This window comes from Bidens hawaiensis, unplaced genomic scaffold, assembly GCF_021521415.1.
Source record: "Bidens hawaiensis isolate Kalapana, Puna unplaced genomic scaffold, B.hawaiensis_p1.1 tig00022487_1, whole genome shotgun sequence".
NCBI classification, from domain to species: Eukaryota; Viridiplantae; Streptophyta; class Magnoliopsida; order Asterales; family Asteraceae; genus Bidens; species Bidens hawaiensis.
This window is the reverse complement of record NW_027493497.1, coordinates 373,211-394,297: the sequence shown is the minus strand read 5'-3', so window position 1 is coordinate 394,297 and position 21,087 is coordinate 373,211. Positions and strand designations below refer to the sequence as shown.

General features: G+C 35.2%; 2 protein-coding genes, 3 non-coding genes and 2 pseudogenes across 6 annotated transcripts; 3 read left to right on the top strand and 4 right to left on the bottom strand.

Annotated features, from left to right (window-relative positions):
• Positions 1–5,488: 5,488 nt before the first annotated feature.
• Positions 5,489–6,476, top strand: LOC143565614 (putative F-box/kelch-repeat protein At1g12870; annotated as a pseudogene).
• A 1,737-nt stretch (positions 6,477–8,213) lies between these two features.
• Positions 8,214–8,750, bottom strand: LOC143565592 (large ribosomal subunit protein bL12c-like). Its single transcript, XM_077052525.1, has one exon. The coding sequence runs from the start codon at positions 8,748–8,750 to the stop codon at positions 8,214–8,216; it is 537 nt and encodes a 178-aa protein (XP_076908640.1).
• Positions 8,751–8,911: 161 nt separating this feature from the next.
• TRNAP-UGG (transfer RNA proline (anticodon UGG)) lies at positions 8,912–8,983 on the bottom strand. Its single transcript has one exon. It is a non-coding gene; the product is annotated as a tRNA-Pro (tRNA).
• A 3,212-nt stretch (positions 8,984–12,195) lies between these two features.
• Positions 12,196–12,636, bottom strand: LOC143565613 (uncharacterized). The gene has a single exon (XM_077052540.1). It carries the CDS (start codon positions 12,634–12,636, stop codon positions 12,196–12,198), a length of 441 nt encoding a protein of 146 aa, XP_076908655.1.
• A 4,083-nt stretch (positions 12,637–16,719) lies between these two features.
• On the bottom strand, positions 16,720–18,815 carry LOC143565591 (galactan beta-1,4-galactosyltransferase GALS3-like; annotated as a pseudogene). The gene is made up of 2 exons (XR_013141101.1): positions 17,718–18,815; positions 16,720–17,065 (listed from the first exon to the last, which is right to left on the bottom strand). The product of XR_013141101.1 is annotated as a galactan beta-1,4-galactosyltransferase GALS3-like (transcript).
• Positions 18,816–19,748: 933 nt separating this feature from the next.
• LOC143565616 (small nucleolar RNA snoR1) lies at positions 19,749–19,839 on the top strand. The gene has a single exon (XR_013141104.1). It is a non-coding gene; the product is annotated as a small nucleolar RNA snoR1 (small nucleolar RNA).
• Positions 19,840–19,943: 104 nt separating this feature from the next.
• LOC143565617 (small nucleolar RNA snoR77) lies at positions 19,944–20,070 on the top strand. The gene has a single exon (XR_013141105.1). It is a non-coding gene; the product is annotated as a small nucleolar RNA snoR77 (small nucleolar RNA).
• Positions 20,071–21,087: the final 1,017 nt, after the last annotated feature.

Below are 21,087 nucleotides of genomic sequence, written 5' to 3'. Positions count from 1 at the left end.
TGGTTAGAGCCCATGATTTTCGTCCCCTAATGAAATAGTGACACGTGTAAGTTGGCTCCCACCCTCATGATTTCAAAGAAAATCAGTCTGATCTGTGAGATTTCAAAGAAAATTCGTCTGGATTTCAAACCAAAACAGTTTCCTCCGTGAGTTTTTGAAAAAAATTAAATCCACCTCATTCCATCATTGATTCACCACCATCAACACCGCCACTTGCCGGAAAATGGAGAAGACGACGGAACCATTGATTCACCACCGCCGCTTGCCAGAAACCGGAGAAGACGACGTGACGCGGATATGTTGATGTTGGAAGACGACGGAGTTGATTCACCACGAAATGGAGGCTAGCACGAGGACAACGGTGGCCGGATATGTTGATGTCGGATGGTGAAGGCAACGGTGGCTGGATATGGTGATGCTGGATAGTGAATACGACGTTAGCCGGAGATGGTGAATGCAACGGTGGTTGGAGATAGTGTAGCCGACGGTGGCCGGAGATGGTGATGTCGGATGTTGAAGGACGGAGATGGTGACGAAGATTAATCGGGATTATTTCAAAGAAATAAGGTGGTGGTTGTGGTGGTGAATCAATGGTGGATAGAGGTGAATTCAAACTTTTTTCAAATCTCACGAAGGAGATGGTTTTCAAGGAAACGGTTTTGGTATCAAAACTCACAGGTCTGAAGAATTTGGCTTGAAATCTCACGGGTCAGACGGATTTGGCTTGAAAATCTCACGTATCAGACGGATTTGCCTTGAAACCTCACGGATTTGGCACGAACCCAAATATCACGGGTCATACAGGTTTGACTTGAAATCTCACGGGTCAATGAATCATTATGGAATTTTTCAAAATTGTTGGCCTAAATTAGTAATCTCTATCCTCACATGGCCTAGTTTGAGAATTTTCCCGCGATAAAATCCCGTGCTTCTTTCGCAGCTAGCAATGAAACTCATATTGTGGGCTCCTGTAATGGCGTAGTATGCGTTTCTCCTAGAGATGCTGAATTTGTGGTAACCAATCCTTCCACTAGAGAGCACAAGAAACTGCCCAAATGTTTAAATATCAGATATGAAGTTCAATGTCGGGGCTTTGGCTATGATTCGTCTACAGATGATTACAAGGTTATAGTAGGGCTCAGAGAAAATTATAAGATAGTTTTTCATGTCATCACGTTGAGATCAAATACTTAGAAGGTTATTGGACAAGTAAAGTATACCAGATATAGGGGTATATCTAGTATCTTATGTGATGGAGCACTTCACTGGATTATGACCCGTAAAAATAAAAATAGGGAGAAAGTAATTATTTCCCTAGATTTATGTACCGAGGAATTTAAAGAAATACCCGTACCACTAGATAATAATCCATATGGATGTTCTTCCTGTCTCGGACTTGGGGTTATAGAAGAATGTCTATGCATATATACATATTGTTTCCTCTCTACAAGTGAGAAATGGATAATGAAAAACAATGAGTGGGAACTATATTATGTAGATCGGTGTAAGAGCAAGTATGACATTGCACACCTCTCTTGATAACCGCGGCGGGTTCACAGATAACAACTTACGGTCGTGATGATGGTAGACATATGCCCAGCGATAAGGACATTATTTATAATAATATATTTGTCAAAAGACTCGTATCTCCCCATCTCCATGTTAATACAAATGGACAAAGAGGAATACCAAGGTTCCATCTCAATATCTTTAATCTCTTTTAACACTATACATATATGCACACACGCACATTCATATATTGATAGTTTGATAATACTAAATTGTACTAGTTTTCTATTTGTAAATAATGAAGCAGGGGAGCAAGGTAATGAGAGGGTTGAAAGCAGTGCCAAGGGCTACACAAGAAAGAGGAAGAGAATTAAGAACGAGGGAGAGGCCTTTTAAGCATAATAGGGCGATCGTTATGGGAATCTGTTAGACATAAATTTATTTAATTTAGTACAGTACTACCTGCAGGTGCTTATTTATATTTTCTTATCCCTTATTAATAAATTGGCTGGACGTATGTTTTATGTTTATTAACAATTAACATTCACGCTCTTCTGATGCAAACTTTAAAATTATGCTTACTGAATGTATTGTACTGAGCTTGCTCTTCATTGTTCTATGTTTTTATTTTCTTCATGGTATCTGGATTATAAAAATTGAAGAAGTTTAGTTTCCTTTCTTCAAAGATCAAGACTGGCCCGTTCTTGTGTGGTTAATCAGCAACTCAGTCATCATAACCTATCCTTACCTTGAAAATCAGCAACTTCTGCAATAAGTGTAGCAACGACTTAATTAAGAAATGGTGCATGCCATTTTTGGGCTACCCAGAATAGTTCTTGGGCTATTAGACGTCTACACTAATCGTCATTCTAGCCATCCTATGGAAATTCGCCCTCAACACCGGTGCAACATTATATCCGTATAAGATTAAACCCGGCTAAACTAATGGATTAAAAGTCAAAGTTGAAGTGAATTTGAAGAAGGGCTAGTTTGGAATAAAAAAAGAGTTTTATTGCAAAACTGCATATACAAACTTCAGTTTCAAACTGAATTCAAAGCCAAAATTGAGTTCCAAGCAGCAGGTTGCAGATTAGGAATTGATTAAAAAAATTAGTCTACCAATTTATAACCAGTTTGACAATTCATACTAGAAGTTCAGTTTCAGTCAGAATTATGATTGTGACCAAAATACCCCTTTCGTTTTAACGGATTCGGCTCAATGCGCGGGTCCTCACAACTAGCACCTTTTTAAATAATAAACAAATTCCGACGTTGTAACGAACCGAACCAGTACAGACCGGATTCCCGCCACATCAACAACGAACCGAACATGTTTTGATACTCTTTCGGTTTCGATTTTACCCTTACACATTAAATAATATATGTTTATAACATATTTAATTTAAACTTTCTTCACATATCTTTGAGATGGTTGAAGTTTTGTTGCAGAACAGTTTGTCCCTCTGGTAGATGATAATATATTGTGTGACACCTTTTTGTGTAGTGTAGCATTAGCCATTTGCATTGGCATGCCTAAAATAACGGCAAGCAGGGGATTTGATCACTATGATATATACTCAATAAAATTTGATCAATCATTTTTTCAAGCATACAAAGCCATAACAAAATCACACATCCAAACTTCACACATCACACGTTGTCACTACGACAGACACCTTCAAAAGAAAAAACTTGATATGTGTGTTTTTGCCTTTCTAACTAGATCATATGTTATGCTTCAATTCATCATCATCATCGTACTCAGTATATCTCACCAATAGCAAAGCTATGGTAGGGTCTGAGGAGGGTAAGATGTAGACAGCTTTACCTCTACCCCGTAGGAATAGAGAGGCTACTTCCGGTGAGACCCCCGGCTCGATAGTAGTTTTGCATCAAGCCTTGAACATAAGGCACATAACACTCAACCACCGGCTGATTGGTGCATGTGCCCTTGTCTTTTGGCTATCAACGCCACCACATGATGCATGATTAACCTTCCGCCACTTTTAACGTTATTTTCACGAGATTAGTAAAATAACGTCAAAATTAGTGCAATTTCACTTTTGCCCACCCGAGGGTTCACACATATATACATTATATGCGCGCACCGCAAGCAGCGCGCATATGTTATGCTTCAATTGATTAAAAAAAAACATTTAGTACTTGATAATGCTATACTTCATTTTTCTGTAGCACTAGTCATCGATTCATTGCTTGCTAAGGCATGAATCATTTATTTGTGTAATTACTCATTATGTTTTTGTTTGACATGTAAAGTAAAATGGTTATGTGATTATAACATCAAAACACCCTGTAAGGGTAACACCCCAGATACCGCATCTACGGCTATAAGACAACAAGTCACATCGACCAGATAAGGACAAAGAGGAAGATCGTATGTAATGTATAGAGAAGGAAATGACAGTCTACCATATGACACCTGGATTATACCTAGATAGTGATAGGTTGGGGTCCCCCTAGAGACCACTAGGAATGTTGTGCAAGAGGTAGATGCGACCATATCTCTATAAATATAGAGCAATATTATAACCATGCGATATTTTTAATATATCATAGCTTTAAACTCTTAACTGTGTGGAATCCATATTTCACTCAATATCTCTCATAAATCTATTATCACATCATGCGTCCACGCGTCGATCATGACCTAAAAATATATGGGCTAGGATTTGCTTTAACACACTAGCCACCAAACAAGTATAAAACTAGTTATAAGACGTTTCCAATAGCCATTTTAAATGCCTGAGGGTTTCAATTTAAATTCTTCGGTCCCTATCAAACATTTTTTTAACTATAACCATAGTATAACATTTAGCATCTTGGAGAATTGTATTATTAGTCTTTTAATCGATACCTTAAAATATACATTTCAACCTAATTAAATTTAATAAAATAATACGTAATAATATATGAGTTCCGGCCCAATATTGACCCAATTCTCGTGACATCAACAGCGAACCGAACACGTTTTAATACTCTTTCAATTTCAGTTATACCCTTATGCTTTAAATAATATATAAAAATAGTATACATCTTAACCTATTTAATTTTCAACTTTTCTATGTAAAATACACATTATTTTTAACCCAACGTTGTAACTTGTTGCGTGGTTGTCATTTATTTTGATTTAAATGAATACAATTATATTGACTTTCAGTTTTATCCTTATACGTTAAATAATATACGTTTTTAAGCAATTTAAATTTGTTTTCGATCAATTTAAAATACGCATCAAAATACTTTTCTGGATATATGATGATGACCTTTTGTAGGCTTAAACAAACAAAGCATTGAGGCGATATAATCCCGTAGCAACGCACAAATACAAATGCTTGTATTCTAGAGAAAAGGCCCCAAGCTCACAATAGGGGTGCAAATTAGCCGAGCTACTCGCGAGCTACTCGAGATCGGCTCGTTAAAAAGCTTGATCGAGTCCGAGTCTAAAAGTAAGCTTGTTTAAGAAACGAGCCCGAGCCCGAGCTAGAGCCGGCTCGCGAGCCTAAGCGAGCTTGTCATTGATATAATTTTTTAAAATATATCTTTAACAATTATTAATTAATTAATTAATATATATATATATAATGTTATGAAAAAATAATAAAAATAACTAAATAATATATATTTTTATACATAAAAGTATAATAGAAAAAATGTATAAAATAATTATAATTATATAAAAAATAATTGATATACAGTAAACGAGCTGAGCCCGAGCCGAACTCGAGCTTTGTGTAAGTTAAACTAGCCGAGCTCGAGCCTAGTCAAGTACGGACTCGGCTCGTTTGCACCCAAGGCCCCAAGAATCCAATAGTATAAAAATATCTACTATTTAATCTAGACACCTTTAAAGTGTTTACTAGGCGTGGCCCAACCAAACAAATTCACGTTTAATATCATTCTTAACCCTAAACCCAACTCCTTCAATTCTTTGACTCGTGTTGAGTTGTTCTTGGTTCCAATGGCAGAGCTTGCGCTTGATGTGCTTGAGCAGATGCTGCTACGTTTGCATGTGAAAGATCTAATCCCATGCAAGAGCGTTTGTAAGTCATGGCAGTCTTTTATATCCGGTTCTCGTTTTGTTCAAGCTCATTTGAACCATGCTTACAAGACTGATCATAGAAGGATCTGTGTTTCTTTCTCATATAAAAAAAACTTAGTTCGTTTTACGGAAATGAAACTCATATTGTTGGTTCTTGTAATGGCCTAGTATGCGTTTCTCCTAGAGATATTGAATTCGTAGCAACCAATCCTTCGACTAGAGAGGAGAAGAACTGCCAACGCTGCCCTATCGACATCGTATGCACGAACTTGTGATGATCAGGCAAATAGTTGAATGTTGGGGCTTTGGTTATGACTCGTCTACAAATGATTACAAAGTTATAGGAGGATTCAAGAACGAAAGGCGGACACGTTTTTTTGTGTTGAGTTTGAAGTCAAATACTTGGAGAGTTATTGGACACGTAAAGCACACGAGCTACACTAGTATATCTGGCATCTTATGTGATGGAGCACTTCACTGGTTCATGATTAATGAAAAAAGTAAGAGGAAAGTAATTATTTCTCTAGATTTATCTACAGAGCAATTTAAAGAAATCCCTTTACCATTATATCTGCCATATGAGCGTGATTACTTTAAGAGACTTGCGGTTATAGAAGAATGTCTATGCATATATGCATATCGTTCCCCCTTTAGAAGGAAGAAATGGGTAATGAAAAACAATGAGTGGGAACTACATAACTATATAGATCATTGTGAGAGCAAGTACGATGTTGTACACCGCTTGGTGGATTCCCAAACTTACATTCATAATGATGGTAGACGTGTGCCCAACAATGGGGACTATATTAGTCATGGTGTATTTGTCAATAGCATTGTATCTCCCCATTTCCATGTTAATAATAATGGACAAAAGAGGAATATCAAGGTTCCATCTGAATGTCTTTAATTTCTTTTAATACATACATACATACACAAACTCTCATGTATTGATGCTAAATATAATTGCCCTAGTTTTATGTTTGTATAATAATAAAGCAGTGGGGGGGGGGGGGGGGAAGAGGAAGAGAATAAGAACAAGGAAGAGGTCTTGTAAGCATAAAAGGCGAACATAATGGAGATTTATTGGATATGAATTTGTTTAATTTGATACAACGCTAGCTGCGGGTGCAAATTTATATATTGTTATCCAATATTGATAAATTGGTTGGACATATGTGTTATGTTTATTAACAATTAACATTTACGCTCTTATAATGGAAATTTTTAGATTATGATTACTGAATGTATTGTGCTGCGCTTGCTCTTCATTTTTCTTTGGTTTTATTTTCTTCATGTGTCTTGGATCACCAAAACTGATTTTAGTTTGCATGCTTCAAAGATCAAGACTACCCCATTTCGTGTGCTTGGTTAACAACTGAATCATCATAAACTTAGAAATCCTTTCTACAGTTAATTGTTGCAAACTAGCAAAGACTAATTAACTGCTCAATGCTCATTAGGTGTAGGAATAGGATAATAAGAGGGGGAAATGGAGTATGATCTGATCCTTAACTAATGCCCAATTTGCTATATATAAATTGTCTATGCTTGCATTTTTTTCACCCCACGAAATATTCTGCTTTATTTTGAACATGCAAACTGATGTGTGTTTTTGGCTATCTAACTTTGCCTGATAATATGTTGACATGTTGTTATGCCTTATTACTCTAAGCATTTGGAACTTTATGACTTCAAGCCTTGACAGCAACATAGGGGTTCGCTAACGGAATATAATCCTACGGGTGAGGTTGATACGGTCCCATATCTTGGTCAAATCAATTATTAAAAGAGGGGATAATTGGTTAATGAGTGGCTAAAATTTAGAACAGGTTATTATTCTATTAATAAAGGGTAGCTAAAGTTTATGACAAGTTACCATTCTACTAGTGTTTATTTATATCTTTCGTTATAGTGATGAAGAGGCAAATGTTTATTATTATCTAAATATTAGGTTTTCTTTAACCTTTTATCGGAGACTTCCCATCTCGAATTGGGTAATCTGAGACCTCCCATCTCGAATCGGGCTATTATGTTCTAGTAATTGAATCGTTTGTTTGAGTCCAGATTCTAGACTCTATCAGAAGTCCAAACCAGGTCATCTCAAACTGGTTTTGGTTCCAACCCGGTTTTCTTGGTCCCCTATAAAATTTAATTAGCCAATTTAACAATTTTAACTACAAGTTAGGACGGGTTTCTTCTCCAAGAGAGTTCCAGTATATGATGGAAACTGGAATCGATTTAGAAGTAGGTTTGACAGATGTATGAGTTAACTGTTAACTTAATTGATCCGATGAACCTCGAAATCTTTGTCAACTACTGGTTTTAGAAGATGCGTAAAGGACGCTTTCAATCCATACAATATCTTAGGTTTCGATTTTTGTATCGTTTTCAGATTAGCATCGAGACAACTTTCCGATGTAATGAGATTCAACAAATACACAAGAATCATCAAACTCTACAAGCAATTTTATGCGACTTCATCTAGCAAAAGCTCCATATGAATAACTTAACACGGTATCAATATCATCATATTAGACAGCGAAATCGAGCATTATACCAAGAGTGGTTTCGTAAAATGGTACAATTCAACATATCAACTACAAAACTGAACAACTAAAAACACATTGCATTAGAAACTGGTAATTCAAACAATAGAAACCTTAGCTCCGGCTTCTTCAAGCTGCTTCTTCGCGTCTTCGGCCTCGTCTCTCGACACGCCTTCCTTGAACTTCTTCGGCAGTCCTTCAATCAGCTCCTTCGCCTCCTTCAGCGCCAGGCTCGTCAAGCCTCTAACGGCTTTAATCGTCGCAATTCTCGCATTACTCGGAACATCGTCAATCACCACATCGAACTCCGTCTTCTCCTCCACGGCCTCAGCCGCCTCCGCTCCGGCGCCACCAGGGGCGGCGACGACGGCGGCAGGAGCGAAGGACGCGGCGGTGACTCCGAGCTTGTCCTGAAGGTACTCGACCAGAGACTGTGCCTGAGCTAGGGTTAGGTTTGAGATTTCATCGCCTAGCTGGACGACTTTCTCCTCTGCCACGGCACGGTGGGTGAATTTGGGGGTTCGGAGGCCGAATTCTAGGGTTTGTTTGGGTGAAAAGTGAGTGGTGGTGGTGGCGCCTCGTGGAGGATAAGAGAAGGAGCGTAGAGTCACTGTAGAGAGTGTTGAAGATGCCATTGCAGCAGAGTGCAGAAAGGATAGGATAAGAAGAAGATTGGGAGAAGAGGGAGCTTTGGTTGATTTTAGATGAAAATGAGACAGGTATTTATATAACACACCCTGATATTTGATATTGTTTAAAAAAAGCCTCTTGTTTAAAATTAAAAGAGACATAGGAAGGGGCATTCCGAGAATCGAACTCGGGACCTCTCGCACCCAAAGCGAGAATCATACCACTAGACCAAATGCCCAGGCGTTAAGCATCTCTTAAATATGTTAATTAATTTGAAATTGAAGGGTGACTAAGTTAAACAAGAAAGATGAGTTATAAAGAAACTTTAGGAAACCGATTGGGTAACATATTAGTTATAACAATATAAATGGCCAGAGTTGAGTCTAACCATCCTTTGGTTAAATCTTGATCATTCAAAGTCTGCGACTTTAAATCTTAGACATCTAAAATTTTTAAGGGTATGTTTGGTTGGAGGTAATGGAATGAAGAAGGAATGAAATGGGAGAAGGAATGGAATGGGCAAGGGAATGAAATGGATCATTACCATTCCTTTGTCTTGTTTGGTTAACCCATAGGAATGAAATGAATTATTACTTTTTGTTGTTTGGTATCCAAAAAAAATTGTAGGAATAAAATAGAAATAATAGAAACACTTCTATCTCAAAATACTTATTATAAAAAAAAAAAAACCGGCAATAGCGATGGCGGTAGCTCGACGAAAATGGTGATGGTGGTGGAGATGGTCAGGCGGTGGTAGCACTGGTAGTGATGGCAATGGTACAGTGGTGGTGGTGATGATGATCAGGCAGCGGTGGTTACGAAAACGTTGTTGCCAGCGGCGGGTGACGGTGGTAATGCTGGTGGTAAGGTGGTGGTGGCGGTGTCGGAGGTGTTGATGGTGCCGATGGTAGTGTTGATGGTTGTTGTTAGGTGGTGGTGTTGTTGAGAAGGTAGGGTGAAAGAGGAATTGAATGAAAAAAAGAAGGGGATGGGAAGGAATAGTTTTGATGGAATGGGATTCCATGTGTAATGGATGATTCCATTCCATTGAGCAACCAAACACCACTTTTTTTCATTCCTATGCAATGAATCATTCCATTTTCACTGTCATTCCTACATAACAAACGCTACCTAAAATAAATCTCAAGCTAGCAGTTGAGGGAGGTCGTAGACTTACATACCCTCTCTCATATGCTCCTGCAGTTACATTCCCATTATATTCCTCCACAAGTAGATTATGTCGATATACCCTTCTTTCCGAATGTATTGGTCGAACTTTCTCTCTCGCAACTGTCTTCGGCAACAAACTACTAATTTACTAAACGATATTTTTTACTGGTTTAAATCTTTATATAATATATTTTCATAAAACCAATGGTGTCATTGTTAAATTTAACACAAATCTATATCTATATCTATACTATTTAATAAATAAAGATTTCCTTATGCCACGTGTCCTCTTTTTAACTAATCATTCATTTTAATTTCCCGCCTTCCACCACATTCCTTTTACAAACCCGGTTCATATCCTTACCCGACCCAATTAACTACTCATAACTCGAACAAACACATTGGCGATTTTCCAGAAACCCTACTTCTTGTCTCTTTCCTAATGTTTAACATTCCAATCTCTCCTCTCATTGATCTGTCAAATCGATCCCAAATTCCAAAATCACTGGCGGCAATACTTCGAATTCATCTCTAGAAAACCTAGATCAGAAAGTTCTGATTTCATCTTCAAAATCACTGTCGACTAGAACTAATGGCTTTCTTCGATTTTTCTCATATCATATCAGAAAACCTAAATCATTTTTCTGAACTTTGGTAATGCTCCTTCGAGAAACTGTAAATCAATCTTTAATTACAGGAAATGAATCTAAATCATCACCTACCCATTCATCATTTTTCATGTGTCTAAGGTGTCATATATAATAAATTCGTAGTCTTTTTGAATTTTTTAATTGCATTTATATTATAATTTAATCTGTTTTATACATGTTTAGCCAATTTTGATTACCGTTCTTATAAATATGTATCTGTACTGGGATTGTTTTATATGAAATTATAGTCATAAAAATAGTTATGAAAAAACCATAGCGTCGTCATGATCTTGACTGTGTAACAAAAATGAAATTATATTTACAAACTTTTTTTTTGTCCACAGGTCTATAAATCTTCTTTTCTTTTGACCTAATCTTTTTTTTAGGCTCCTCAAACACTTTCACTGCAAATATTTTTTGTTATACTTAAACGTAAACACTTGCATAACTATTTTTTGATGTTTGTTTTGTAATTTTAAATAAAATCTTCTTTTTCAATTTTATATATGATTTTTGTACGATTTTGTGTTCATATGACATATGATACCTATTTGATGTTCTTTTATATTTATCAATCACAACTTGATTAAACTTTCAGGGAATGAAGACGCAAGCAAGCCATGTTTAAAACTTACTTTCCTAACTTTGAATAAGTATTTTCTTAATAGGCATACACTTGCTGAAAATGTGCTAAAAGTCAAGCGTGTGTAGAATACCCAGAAAATCTCATTTTGATGAAACACATCACTGATTTGCCGTTTATGATCAATGTATTAGTCACAAGAATTGTATTTATCTAATAATTGTAATGTCTGTTTGTACCTTTTTGTTTAAAAACCATATTTATCTAGCATGACTTTTCGTTATTAATATTTCAAACGTTTTGGAGTTATAAAATTAATTTCCTAAACCCTTGTTGTATGCGGGTAGCTAACCTAGTATAGAAAATAAATAAAATTGAATTGATTAACTAATAACTTCGTGTTATACCCAAAATTAGTAGAGATGTTTTTGAATCAGAAAGCATTGACTCGTTAAAAGTTTGAATCAACACAAACCTACACCCAAATTGGAGTTCGCTTGGTAAGCAGTCTCAATCCCAATTTCATACCACGAACTCGACTATATATTGCAAACCTTAAACGACCATATTTTTATATTAACAGTAATATCTGATTACCAACAGTTAAGGCTACCATGACTCCCATCAGTTGAACAATATTGTAGGCAATCTACCACATATGAGTTTTACATAATCAATATCTCTATGCGACATTACGACTATACTTTGAAAATAATATTGTTAAAAGAATAAGACTTTCATAGTGAAGATAGCTTGAAACCGTAATGAAGAATTGGACATTAAAATTGTAACGAATAGTAAAGAAGATGAACAGATGGGCGTTTTTTAGATGTTTGATGACATGCCAAAAAGATTAATAACAAAAATATGAAAGAGAAAGCAATAAAGTAGTGCAAAATGCCTCTTTTTTTTATGATGAATAAATGGATCCTTACATTTGGCATAGATGGTGTACTACAAATTTAAAATCATGTTAATGGATCAATTAGATCAAAATCTTAGATTGTAAATTGTAACACTCATAAAGCCTCCAAAGCAAGTCTATAACTAATGGAGTGAATGGATGCCATTGAATGAAACTCTACCAAAACCAAAATGATCATGTTTATACAATTCCAACCAAACCCTTTCTGCTTCAAACCTTGCACTATACTTACGGCTTCCCGGTTGATCTTCTCCGATAGCGGTTACTTTTCGTGAACCCCAAGTCTCTCCATGCTCTTTTCTTGAAGTTGCATCTTTATCTTTTTTTTTCTTGCTTTTATTATCCAAACATTTCCTCCCCATCATCCATGGAACCTTAAGAAGTGTGAGTGTGAAAAAGTTGACAACCGCGCATGGACAACAACACACCGCAACGCAGTCGGCTATCGCCCTCGCGGTACAAGACTGGCATGACTTCCCGGGGCATGTCACTTGGTTCTGGCTGGACATTTGGCTGATTCCTGTGGTGGTTTCACATGGGCAGGTTTGTAGTTGATGATCCATTTGAAATCTTGGATTTTTGGGTTGGTGTTACAACTGATATTTGGAACTAAACAAAGGACAAATGATCGATCGCAATATTAATTTCTTTCTTGTTGTGTTGGGAAAAGGGGTTACTTTTATGCAAACTTTTTAACTTGTTTTTGTAAATGCATGGGAATTTAGTATGGGCTTGATCAAGACTTTGACCGACTCCAACGTGGCAATGTTTATAATAATTAGAAATTTAGTGTTCACCGATTCGTCTTATCAATCCGTTGAGGCTTTTATCTTGTTGAGATGATCATAAATTGAATATGATTTATTTTAAAGTTTCAAATATAAGTTAAACAACATATGTACATGTGTTAACTCACTTAAACATACTATAATTTATATAAGTGTCAATTGACAAGAAAGATTGTGTTATTTGTGTAATAGTTAAGAATATATTTGTTTCTTGTGTTTACACGACTTCTAGTTATTATTGATTGAAAGCTTTAGAAAAGGGACACATCAATGATTATTGTGATTAGGAAGCCAAGGTAACGTGATTTTTTTTTCCTAGGATTAAATTTGAAGTCAAGTGACTGTTTAAATAAAAGTAATTTATATAATAAGTGATATGGTTGATGGCAATGAGTATAGCGAGATATCCCTAACTTATGGGTGGTAATAGAAACTTTCGAGTTGGCGTTAAGAGTGGTTGTTGTCTTACAAACAGACATCTTTCCATGATCTAAAAGTCTTGAGCATACTTTGCCTACAATAAAAATACCTCTCTGTATCACGAACAACATCAATCCAAAAAAGCAATGCATAGGGACCAAGTCAATCGTGACATTATAACACAATATACCAACTAATTTGAGGACTCGATAAGAATAAAATCATCCACATAAAGCAAAGGAAATGGTGTGTCGTGCCCATTTAGATAAATAAATAATGAAGAGTTTGAACAACATTTATAAAATCCAATATATAGTAACAGTGTAGGTGGAAAGTTATTGATACCATGCACAAGGAGCCTTTTAATCATATAAAGACTTCTAAAAGTGGCAAATATGCTACCAGCGACCGGCTACGAAAGCCACATAAACATAGAGGTTGATGCATCCATGCATATACACTGTCTCATGAACCGTAATGAATATTAATATGATTCCACTTAGATTCTACTCGGTTTTAATGATATTTTTACATATTAAATTTATAGGCTGTTTTATGTTGGATCAGTCAGCTCGCTTATTTTATTCTTATTATCGTGTTACTCGCTGAAACACAAAGGTGAGTAATCACACTCCCTGTCACTCCCCGACTTAGGACCTAGAAGTGTGACCATCAGTTGGTACCTGTTTTGTAAATATGTTAGAGTTAAGGGTTAATTTTAGTGGAAGTCTCTAAGTTATTAAAATATTAATTTACTAGTTTTAGAGCCCGTGTCACACACAGAATAATTCAAATTATAAAATTACAAGTAAAGCAAATAACTACATAGCGTATATGAAAAAATATATTATATCTATGCTTGTATCTATGCTATGTGTACATAAATTAATTTTATTTATATCACAAAATGATTTTTTTAAATAAACTTAATAAAAAAATGCCCGTGAAAAAACGTACCCGAGAATGTTTTTTTCTATTGAAAATTTCATTCTCAGTGTCATATATGTATAATTGAAAGAATTTTGGTTATGAACCAATTATGGAAATAAGACTTCTCTACGATATTAGTTCTAACTACTCAGCCTAAATACAAAAGGAGCGTTACCTTTATTGATACATTTGTTAGTTTACCACCCATCAAAGAAAAGGAGAACATTAAATTGTAAAAATAGATGTTCTTCAAGAACTATGTTTTTCTGAGCTACACCATGAAAAATATTTTGATAAGTTTCAGATGGCTTCTCGACTTTGTCATAATGACAACATAAAAATTAACATGTTAACACATTCAATTTTGTGAATATTTTGTTTCATTTCAGCATAGTTTTGCATGACATGCTTCCCATACAACGTTCTGATCACCATTGAAGGAAAAGTTAATGCTGACATAAATATTTAAAATTTGATAAAAGTTAGAAGCATTGATAGGCATGGGGTGACATGTCGAAGGTGTTCACAGTCTTTTCTTAAATTTTAATAGTTGGGGGGGGTGGGGGGGGGGGGGGAATAGTCAATTTGCCAAACCCGAACCTTTTGATTATTTCAAAAAATGCCCTTAGAAATAAATTTGAAACACGAATCATGTTTAAAATTCTAACTTTCATCATTTTGACATTTTCAAGTCAACACTTTGAATTCATAACAAATTTAACGACAAATCTATTTGTATTCTCAAATTTTTAAAAATACTCAAAATTTTCATTTTTGACCTGCAACAAATTTTAACCTAAATGGAGTTAACTTGTACCATACAATTTAATTACCAACTTCTGATCCATATAATCAAATTTAAGTTCCACAAAAAATCCGAAACAATCCTTTATAAAAAAAACTAAGAAATTAAGTATGATAAACTTTGTTATGCCTGAAAGTGATTCGTATATACTATCCTTACATTTTTACATATATATAGTTTACTAAATTAACTGAAAAATAAATGCATCGATTTAAAACATATATTTATAATTTATAAATTTACATGACAATTTACGATGGTAGTAATAATAATAATAGATAAATGGATTGATTTTAAAAAAATTGATCGCCATTTAAGCATGTATTTATAATTTAATGATTAAAATATTACTTTGTAAAATGAAAGCATATTCAGGTTTTATTTTTTTTTACTATCTTTTACAATATGCGTAGTACAATATGTGAATGATAGATTTGAAATTATATGTTTTTCAATATTTGAGAAACATGATTTGTTGTTGATTTTTGAAATTCATCAAGTATTTTGAAATATATAGTAAAATAATATGTTAATATTTATATTTATAAAAATATATAGATATAATATAAATAGTGAGTAAAAGAAAAGTGAATAATTATTGTTTATTACATATCTTAGGTTTTGAGGGAAAAAAATTATGAGAATTAACCAAAAAATGGCAAGTGTCCTCAATTAATTTACTTTATTAGAATTGGTAGATTTTGAAATTTTTTTTCGGATAATAGATACCCAAGTGTTTTATTTAAAATTCTTATTTGATCTGTTTACAATATTAAAAACTTAGTCATCTTGATATAACAAGCGTTTAACTCCATGAGTGACTCTAATTTTTTGCTACCTGTGCTAAATCTGTTTCCCTGAAATGTGGGGGAAAATACGTCAGCGACATGCTGGTGAATCGTTGACTCTAAAAGTATTTAAACTACTGTTATAATACAAATATGGTTTTCTTTACAAGCTCAACATAAACGTATTTTCAGGAATTTCCATACACACAATTAAAAAGTTCCCCGAGCCACGTAACCCCTGTTTGGAGAACTTGATATGACTGCTAGCCTGTGGCCACATAGCCTTGCTAGACAGATATGTTTGGATCCAGGCACATGTGTAATCGGTCTGAGTTGCTTTTATTTTCTATCTTGTATTATAACGTTTTAGAGATCACGTAATCTCATGTAAACGTTTGACTGACTCTTTAAGACAAACAACCTATTTATCTTATAGAGTATAAATTTGTTTTGACAGTTTGTAAAGGTTTAACACATTCACGTTATAAAAAGGTTTAACATATTCACATGTGATTACTGTTCTGAATGATGTGGTGATCTCGTTTAAAAACCTTTATAAATGAATGATGTTTTTAACCTACAATAAAATAGGTTTTAATAAATATCTGAATCGTCTCATGGTAATTCACCTACAATTTGGATCTTTAATAAAAGTAGTCTTACATATCATGTTTGCTACTCTAAACTAAACGTACTGGTAGCATAAGTTGCCATCTACGTGATCTCGTTAGAGGATCCAACATGTTTTCCAATAACAAAGTTAAAAAAATCAATCAATTGAATTAACTGTAGAAACAAATTTACTCCAAAAATCAAAATTAAAATATACTGTAACTTTTCTTCCTATACCTCGCTATAACAATATTTATTATTTATATAAGTAAAAAGAATCAATAAAATGTACTTGTGTTATCATCATTGATGAGTCTTTTGCAACACCGGACCTATCGTTTGGAGCTCAAATCTCTTAACGGCTTCGGCAGCCTCCCTCATGGTGGTATCCACCACATACGGCGTTCCATCAATAATCTTTTCGGTCGTGTTCACCATGTGTCTACACGGCTCTTGCCGCTCTGATATCGTCCCATGGTAATGGTAGTACATTATCTTTCCATCCGTCTTGTGCGTCGATCTCCTCTTTAGATTTTGTGACATGTGTACCCCTGTCGCGAATACATTCCGAGGTTGAATCGCATATTTTCGGTCTCGCCTGATTCCCCTCTTTGTGTCCCTGTACACCATCTTCTCCATCCCCCATTTCCTGTATTTATTATTAAATCACCAATTATGTATTGTTCATTCAAGGCTAAGTAGTTAATGCGGAAAAATATCTGATGTCGGCCGAGGATCGATATTTGAGATATCGGTTATTGCGGTGAGATATCGGTGGGATATCGGTAATTTTAATATCATGCCGAATTTATATATATATATATATATATATATATATATATATGTAGCACTTTAACACTAACAATGCAGTATATTCTCGAAACAATTGTAGCAAGTAGGAATTGATTAACACTCGAAACACCAACATTAAACACTAAAAGTTGAAAATTAAGACTTAAAATGCTGATATCAGGAATATCGGTGATATTATCGGTACCGATATTTTGACCAATATTTTACATGAGGACCGATAACCGAGATACCATCGAGATTGACTTGTATAGTTTCAAGGTCATGCAAGCAGTGTGAACTAAGAAATTTTTTTAGTTGAGTGTCGTTATATAATCACATGAGCTGGTCTGGAATTTTACGTTATAAGAGTATTAAAAAATATTTTTTCACATGGACGGCCGATCTCTATATTGAAAAAGACTGAACCGTCCAAACCAAGATAAATCGTCGGTTTTATCGGGCTAGGAATAATATTAAACAAATACTCTATATAATTATATGATTCGTACCTGTAAATTCTGCTAGGATCATCATCAAGGTAGCATATCTTATTCGACATGGTTCTTTGTTCAATGGTGAACTGTGTGTACCCCAACAACGAATCAGTAACGTTTTTAATTGTGGTTGCTTTAGGAACATATATAAACTCATCCACATCAAAGAAAAACATCCATTTCGCCATGAATCTATATCTATGCAAGCAATCATTCACCACCAGAAACTGATTATTATGGTAATACCCATCAAATCTTTCCTCCTCCTTAATATCCTGCAGCGTCACGTAACCCGTTTCGATCCACGGCCGTAAAACCGCCATCACATCCGGGTGCACACCACCCGCGTCGTATATCATGAAACGCGACTTCTCCCCGAACAAGTTCACGTGGTACGCTATCCATTCACGTACTCGTTGAGGGCTCAGGTCCCCGTAAAGAGGGGACCCACAGTATAAGTATTCGAATCTCGTTGTAGATTCGAATACCGAAACGTTAAAGCTCCCTGGAGTTTCTGCTAACGCTTCGATGGTGTCGGTGAGATTGAACTTAGCGTCCCCGCCGCCAGAGGTGGAGGCGTGGACGAGTAACCGTCCACCGACACCATCCTCCCCGACTGGGGATGGGAATGTGCAGTTCACCACCACGACGACGCCCGTATCCCCAGTCTAGGAGGATCTTGTAACCCGCGATGGTGATGTTCTCGTTGTCTACCGTCGCGTGTTGCGGGACCCATTGGCAGAGGTAAGTCGGTTTGGCGAACAGGTGCAGCGGTTTTGAAGATAAACCAACAACGGCGAACGTGGCAGCGCCGCCTCTGTACGCAAACATGAGTATGAAATTGTAGGCGGCGGTGCCGTAGCCGTTGAAGTTTCTCTTGATGAAACCGAGCTTCTTGTCTGGTGGGGATGAGGCAAGAAGCTCGGAGGACTGCCGCCGGAAAGAGGCGCAGTCTGGAACAACTGGGAATAATTGAAACATAGTGATGATAGAACAAACAAACAAAATGGTAGATAGTAGTAATTTATGCTCAGGAGCACAATTCCAGACTAACATCTTCTTAGCTTTATAATTATAATTATGATTTTGTAATTTCTCATCATTTTTCGACATTTTTGATTTTTTGGAATGGAAAGTTTTAGATCGAATAAGATTGTCACCCAAGCACCATGGAATGGCTGGAGACAGCTGAAAGCAAAGGAATATAAGAGTATTAATTAATATTAATTATTATTGGACACTTTTTCTTTATTATTGTATTTTTATAATGATTAGTTTTATAATTGATTTAACTTTGTGTGTGTTGTGGTATTGAAGGTAAAAATTCGGAAAGTACCAGTATCGTACTGTACCGTACCGATATCCAATCGTTACCAATACCAAATTTGCTCATCCCCTATATGGTAGTACGCGTCACTAGAGTAAGTAGTAGAGTGATAGTGCTTATCTAGCTAGTAGGCTGATAGTGCAACTTACAATCCTGCCAATGCGTGTTCACCGCAACATCCTTTTTTGGCCTAGCTCATCTCCTTCAAACAAAGCATGACAAAAATGTAGTCAATTAACAACTTGGTTTGAAGGGAAATTTATATTAATGATTCAATTTGTAGCTCAAAACTGCCAAAACAAAGTACAAGAGTAGAAGCACAATGTATAACTCCTAGAGCCGTAACTCTTCCGAAAATAATTAATAAATAACTAATTACCAGCCTAGCTCGAATTTTGAGTTTGTAACGAGCGGGCTCAAGCCCAGACTCTCGTAAGCTAAAATAAGCCAAACTCAGGCTGAGGTTGGCAGCCTACTTAAAAGAGAAAATTAAAATGTAAGCAGAAAAAGTAGTAGAATACGCCCATTTAAAACCCTAGCCTGACTGGGCCTTTAACAAAGCCCATTTGAAATCTACAAATACCCACTTCTACAACCTTAAACATCACAACTGAATCTGGAACCCTAGCCGCCTGAGGCAGTCTTCCTTTACTCATTGATGATGAACAATAATATCTAGAAATACTTCGTTCTTATTTTTGTTTTTAACTTTGTTTTTTGGCCACGATGATTGATTGCTTATATTCTGACACCTCTTGTATGAGAACGGCGAAAGCTGTTCCTTGAGCACATATAGCAACGCTCTGAGCCTTCATCGATCATTTCATTTTATTTATAAGTTACACAAGGTTTTTAAATTTGTTTGAAACACTTTGGGGATAAATGTTTGTTCGTTTATTATCGAACAGAAGTTCAGGCAACCACCTTTTGTAAATCACTCAAATGGTAGGTGTTATTCTGTTCGTAAATCAATTTCTTTTGCTCTTCAGATTTGTTGAGATTTATGGTCAATGAAGCTGGTCTAGTAAGCAAACGTACAATGTTTTTAATTTGGTTTCAGGGGGTGTTTGGGATTGCTTATTTTCACCAACTTATAACTTGTAAATTTTTTAAAAAGTAACAAGGTGTTGGGGATGGTTTATATTTTGAGATGAAAAGTTTAATAAGTTGCAATGTTATAATTTATTTACTTAATGAAAAGTTACAAGGAGGTAAAATAAGGAATTCCAAACACCCCTTAGGTTTTGGATAATGTGGATTCTATTTAAAGTCTATTATAGGAGAAAAGTTTGGGTTTGATGAGCAGTTAACAAAATTTCGTACAAATTTTGGCGTGATCTTAGTTTAATAAGTTTAATTTTTGAATATATAATTTTAACATTTTATGCATAAAATATAGTAAAGAATGAATGATCGATGGACTTTATCAAGTATTTCAAGAAAGTGGACAACAAACTTGAATTTGTTATTTAAAAGTGCTGATAGTTTTCAAAGTTAACCATAGTTGTTTTATTTATTAGAATAATTTGCAGACCTTTTTTTACTACAATGTTCACTGTATGTTTCCAATTTCATATGTTTTATTGTTAAATTTATGTCATTCATGGTTTGAATCGAGATAAACATTGTCAGATTGAATTGTTTCATCTAATGATTGTAGTTTTTAGTGGTTAACAATGGTATTGAAAAACCATGATCCGGTGGACATTTTATTTACAGTTTAGACTTCTATTTAAATGTGGTCAACTGATATAAGCAACCATAATGGCACCATAGCTATAGATTTTTTTTTTAATTAAAATTAAGCTAGTTTAATATATAAAATCAACCATGTTATTATTAAACATTGACTGATGTTTTTTTAATTTTAAATAATTGACATCTTAGGTGATTGGGGTTAGGATCAAATAAGAAGTTTAATTTTTATAAGAAGGCTAGGAAGGAAGGCATTTTTGTTTTTAACACTTTTATATAAACACTCACTTACTTTAATCTCAAAACCTATTTAACTTAATTTCAAAAATCCACTTACATAAAATCCAGTTACATTTTCACTCA

What these genes read in the sequence shown, in the direction of transcription:
- LOC143565592 (XM_077052525.1), bottom strand. Translation starts at nt 8,750, where the DNA reads ATGGCATCTTCAACACTCTCTACAGTGACTCTACGCTCCTTCTCTTAT.
- LOC143565613 (XM_077052540.1), bottom strand. Translation starts at nt 12,636, where the DNA reads ATGGATCATCAACTACAAACCTGCCCATGTGAAACCACCACAGGAATC.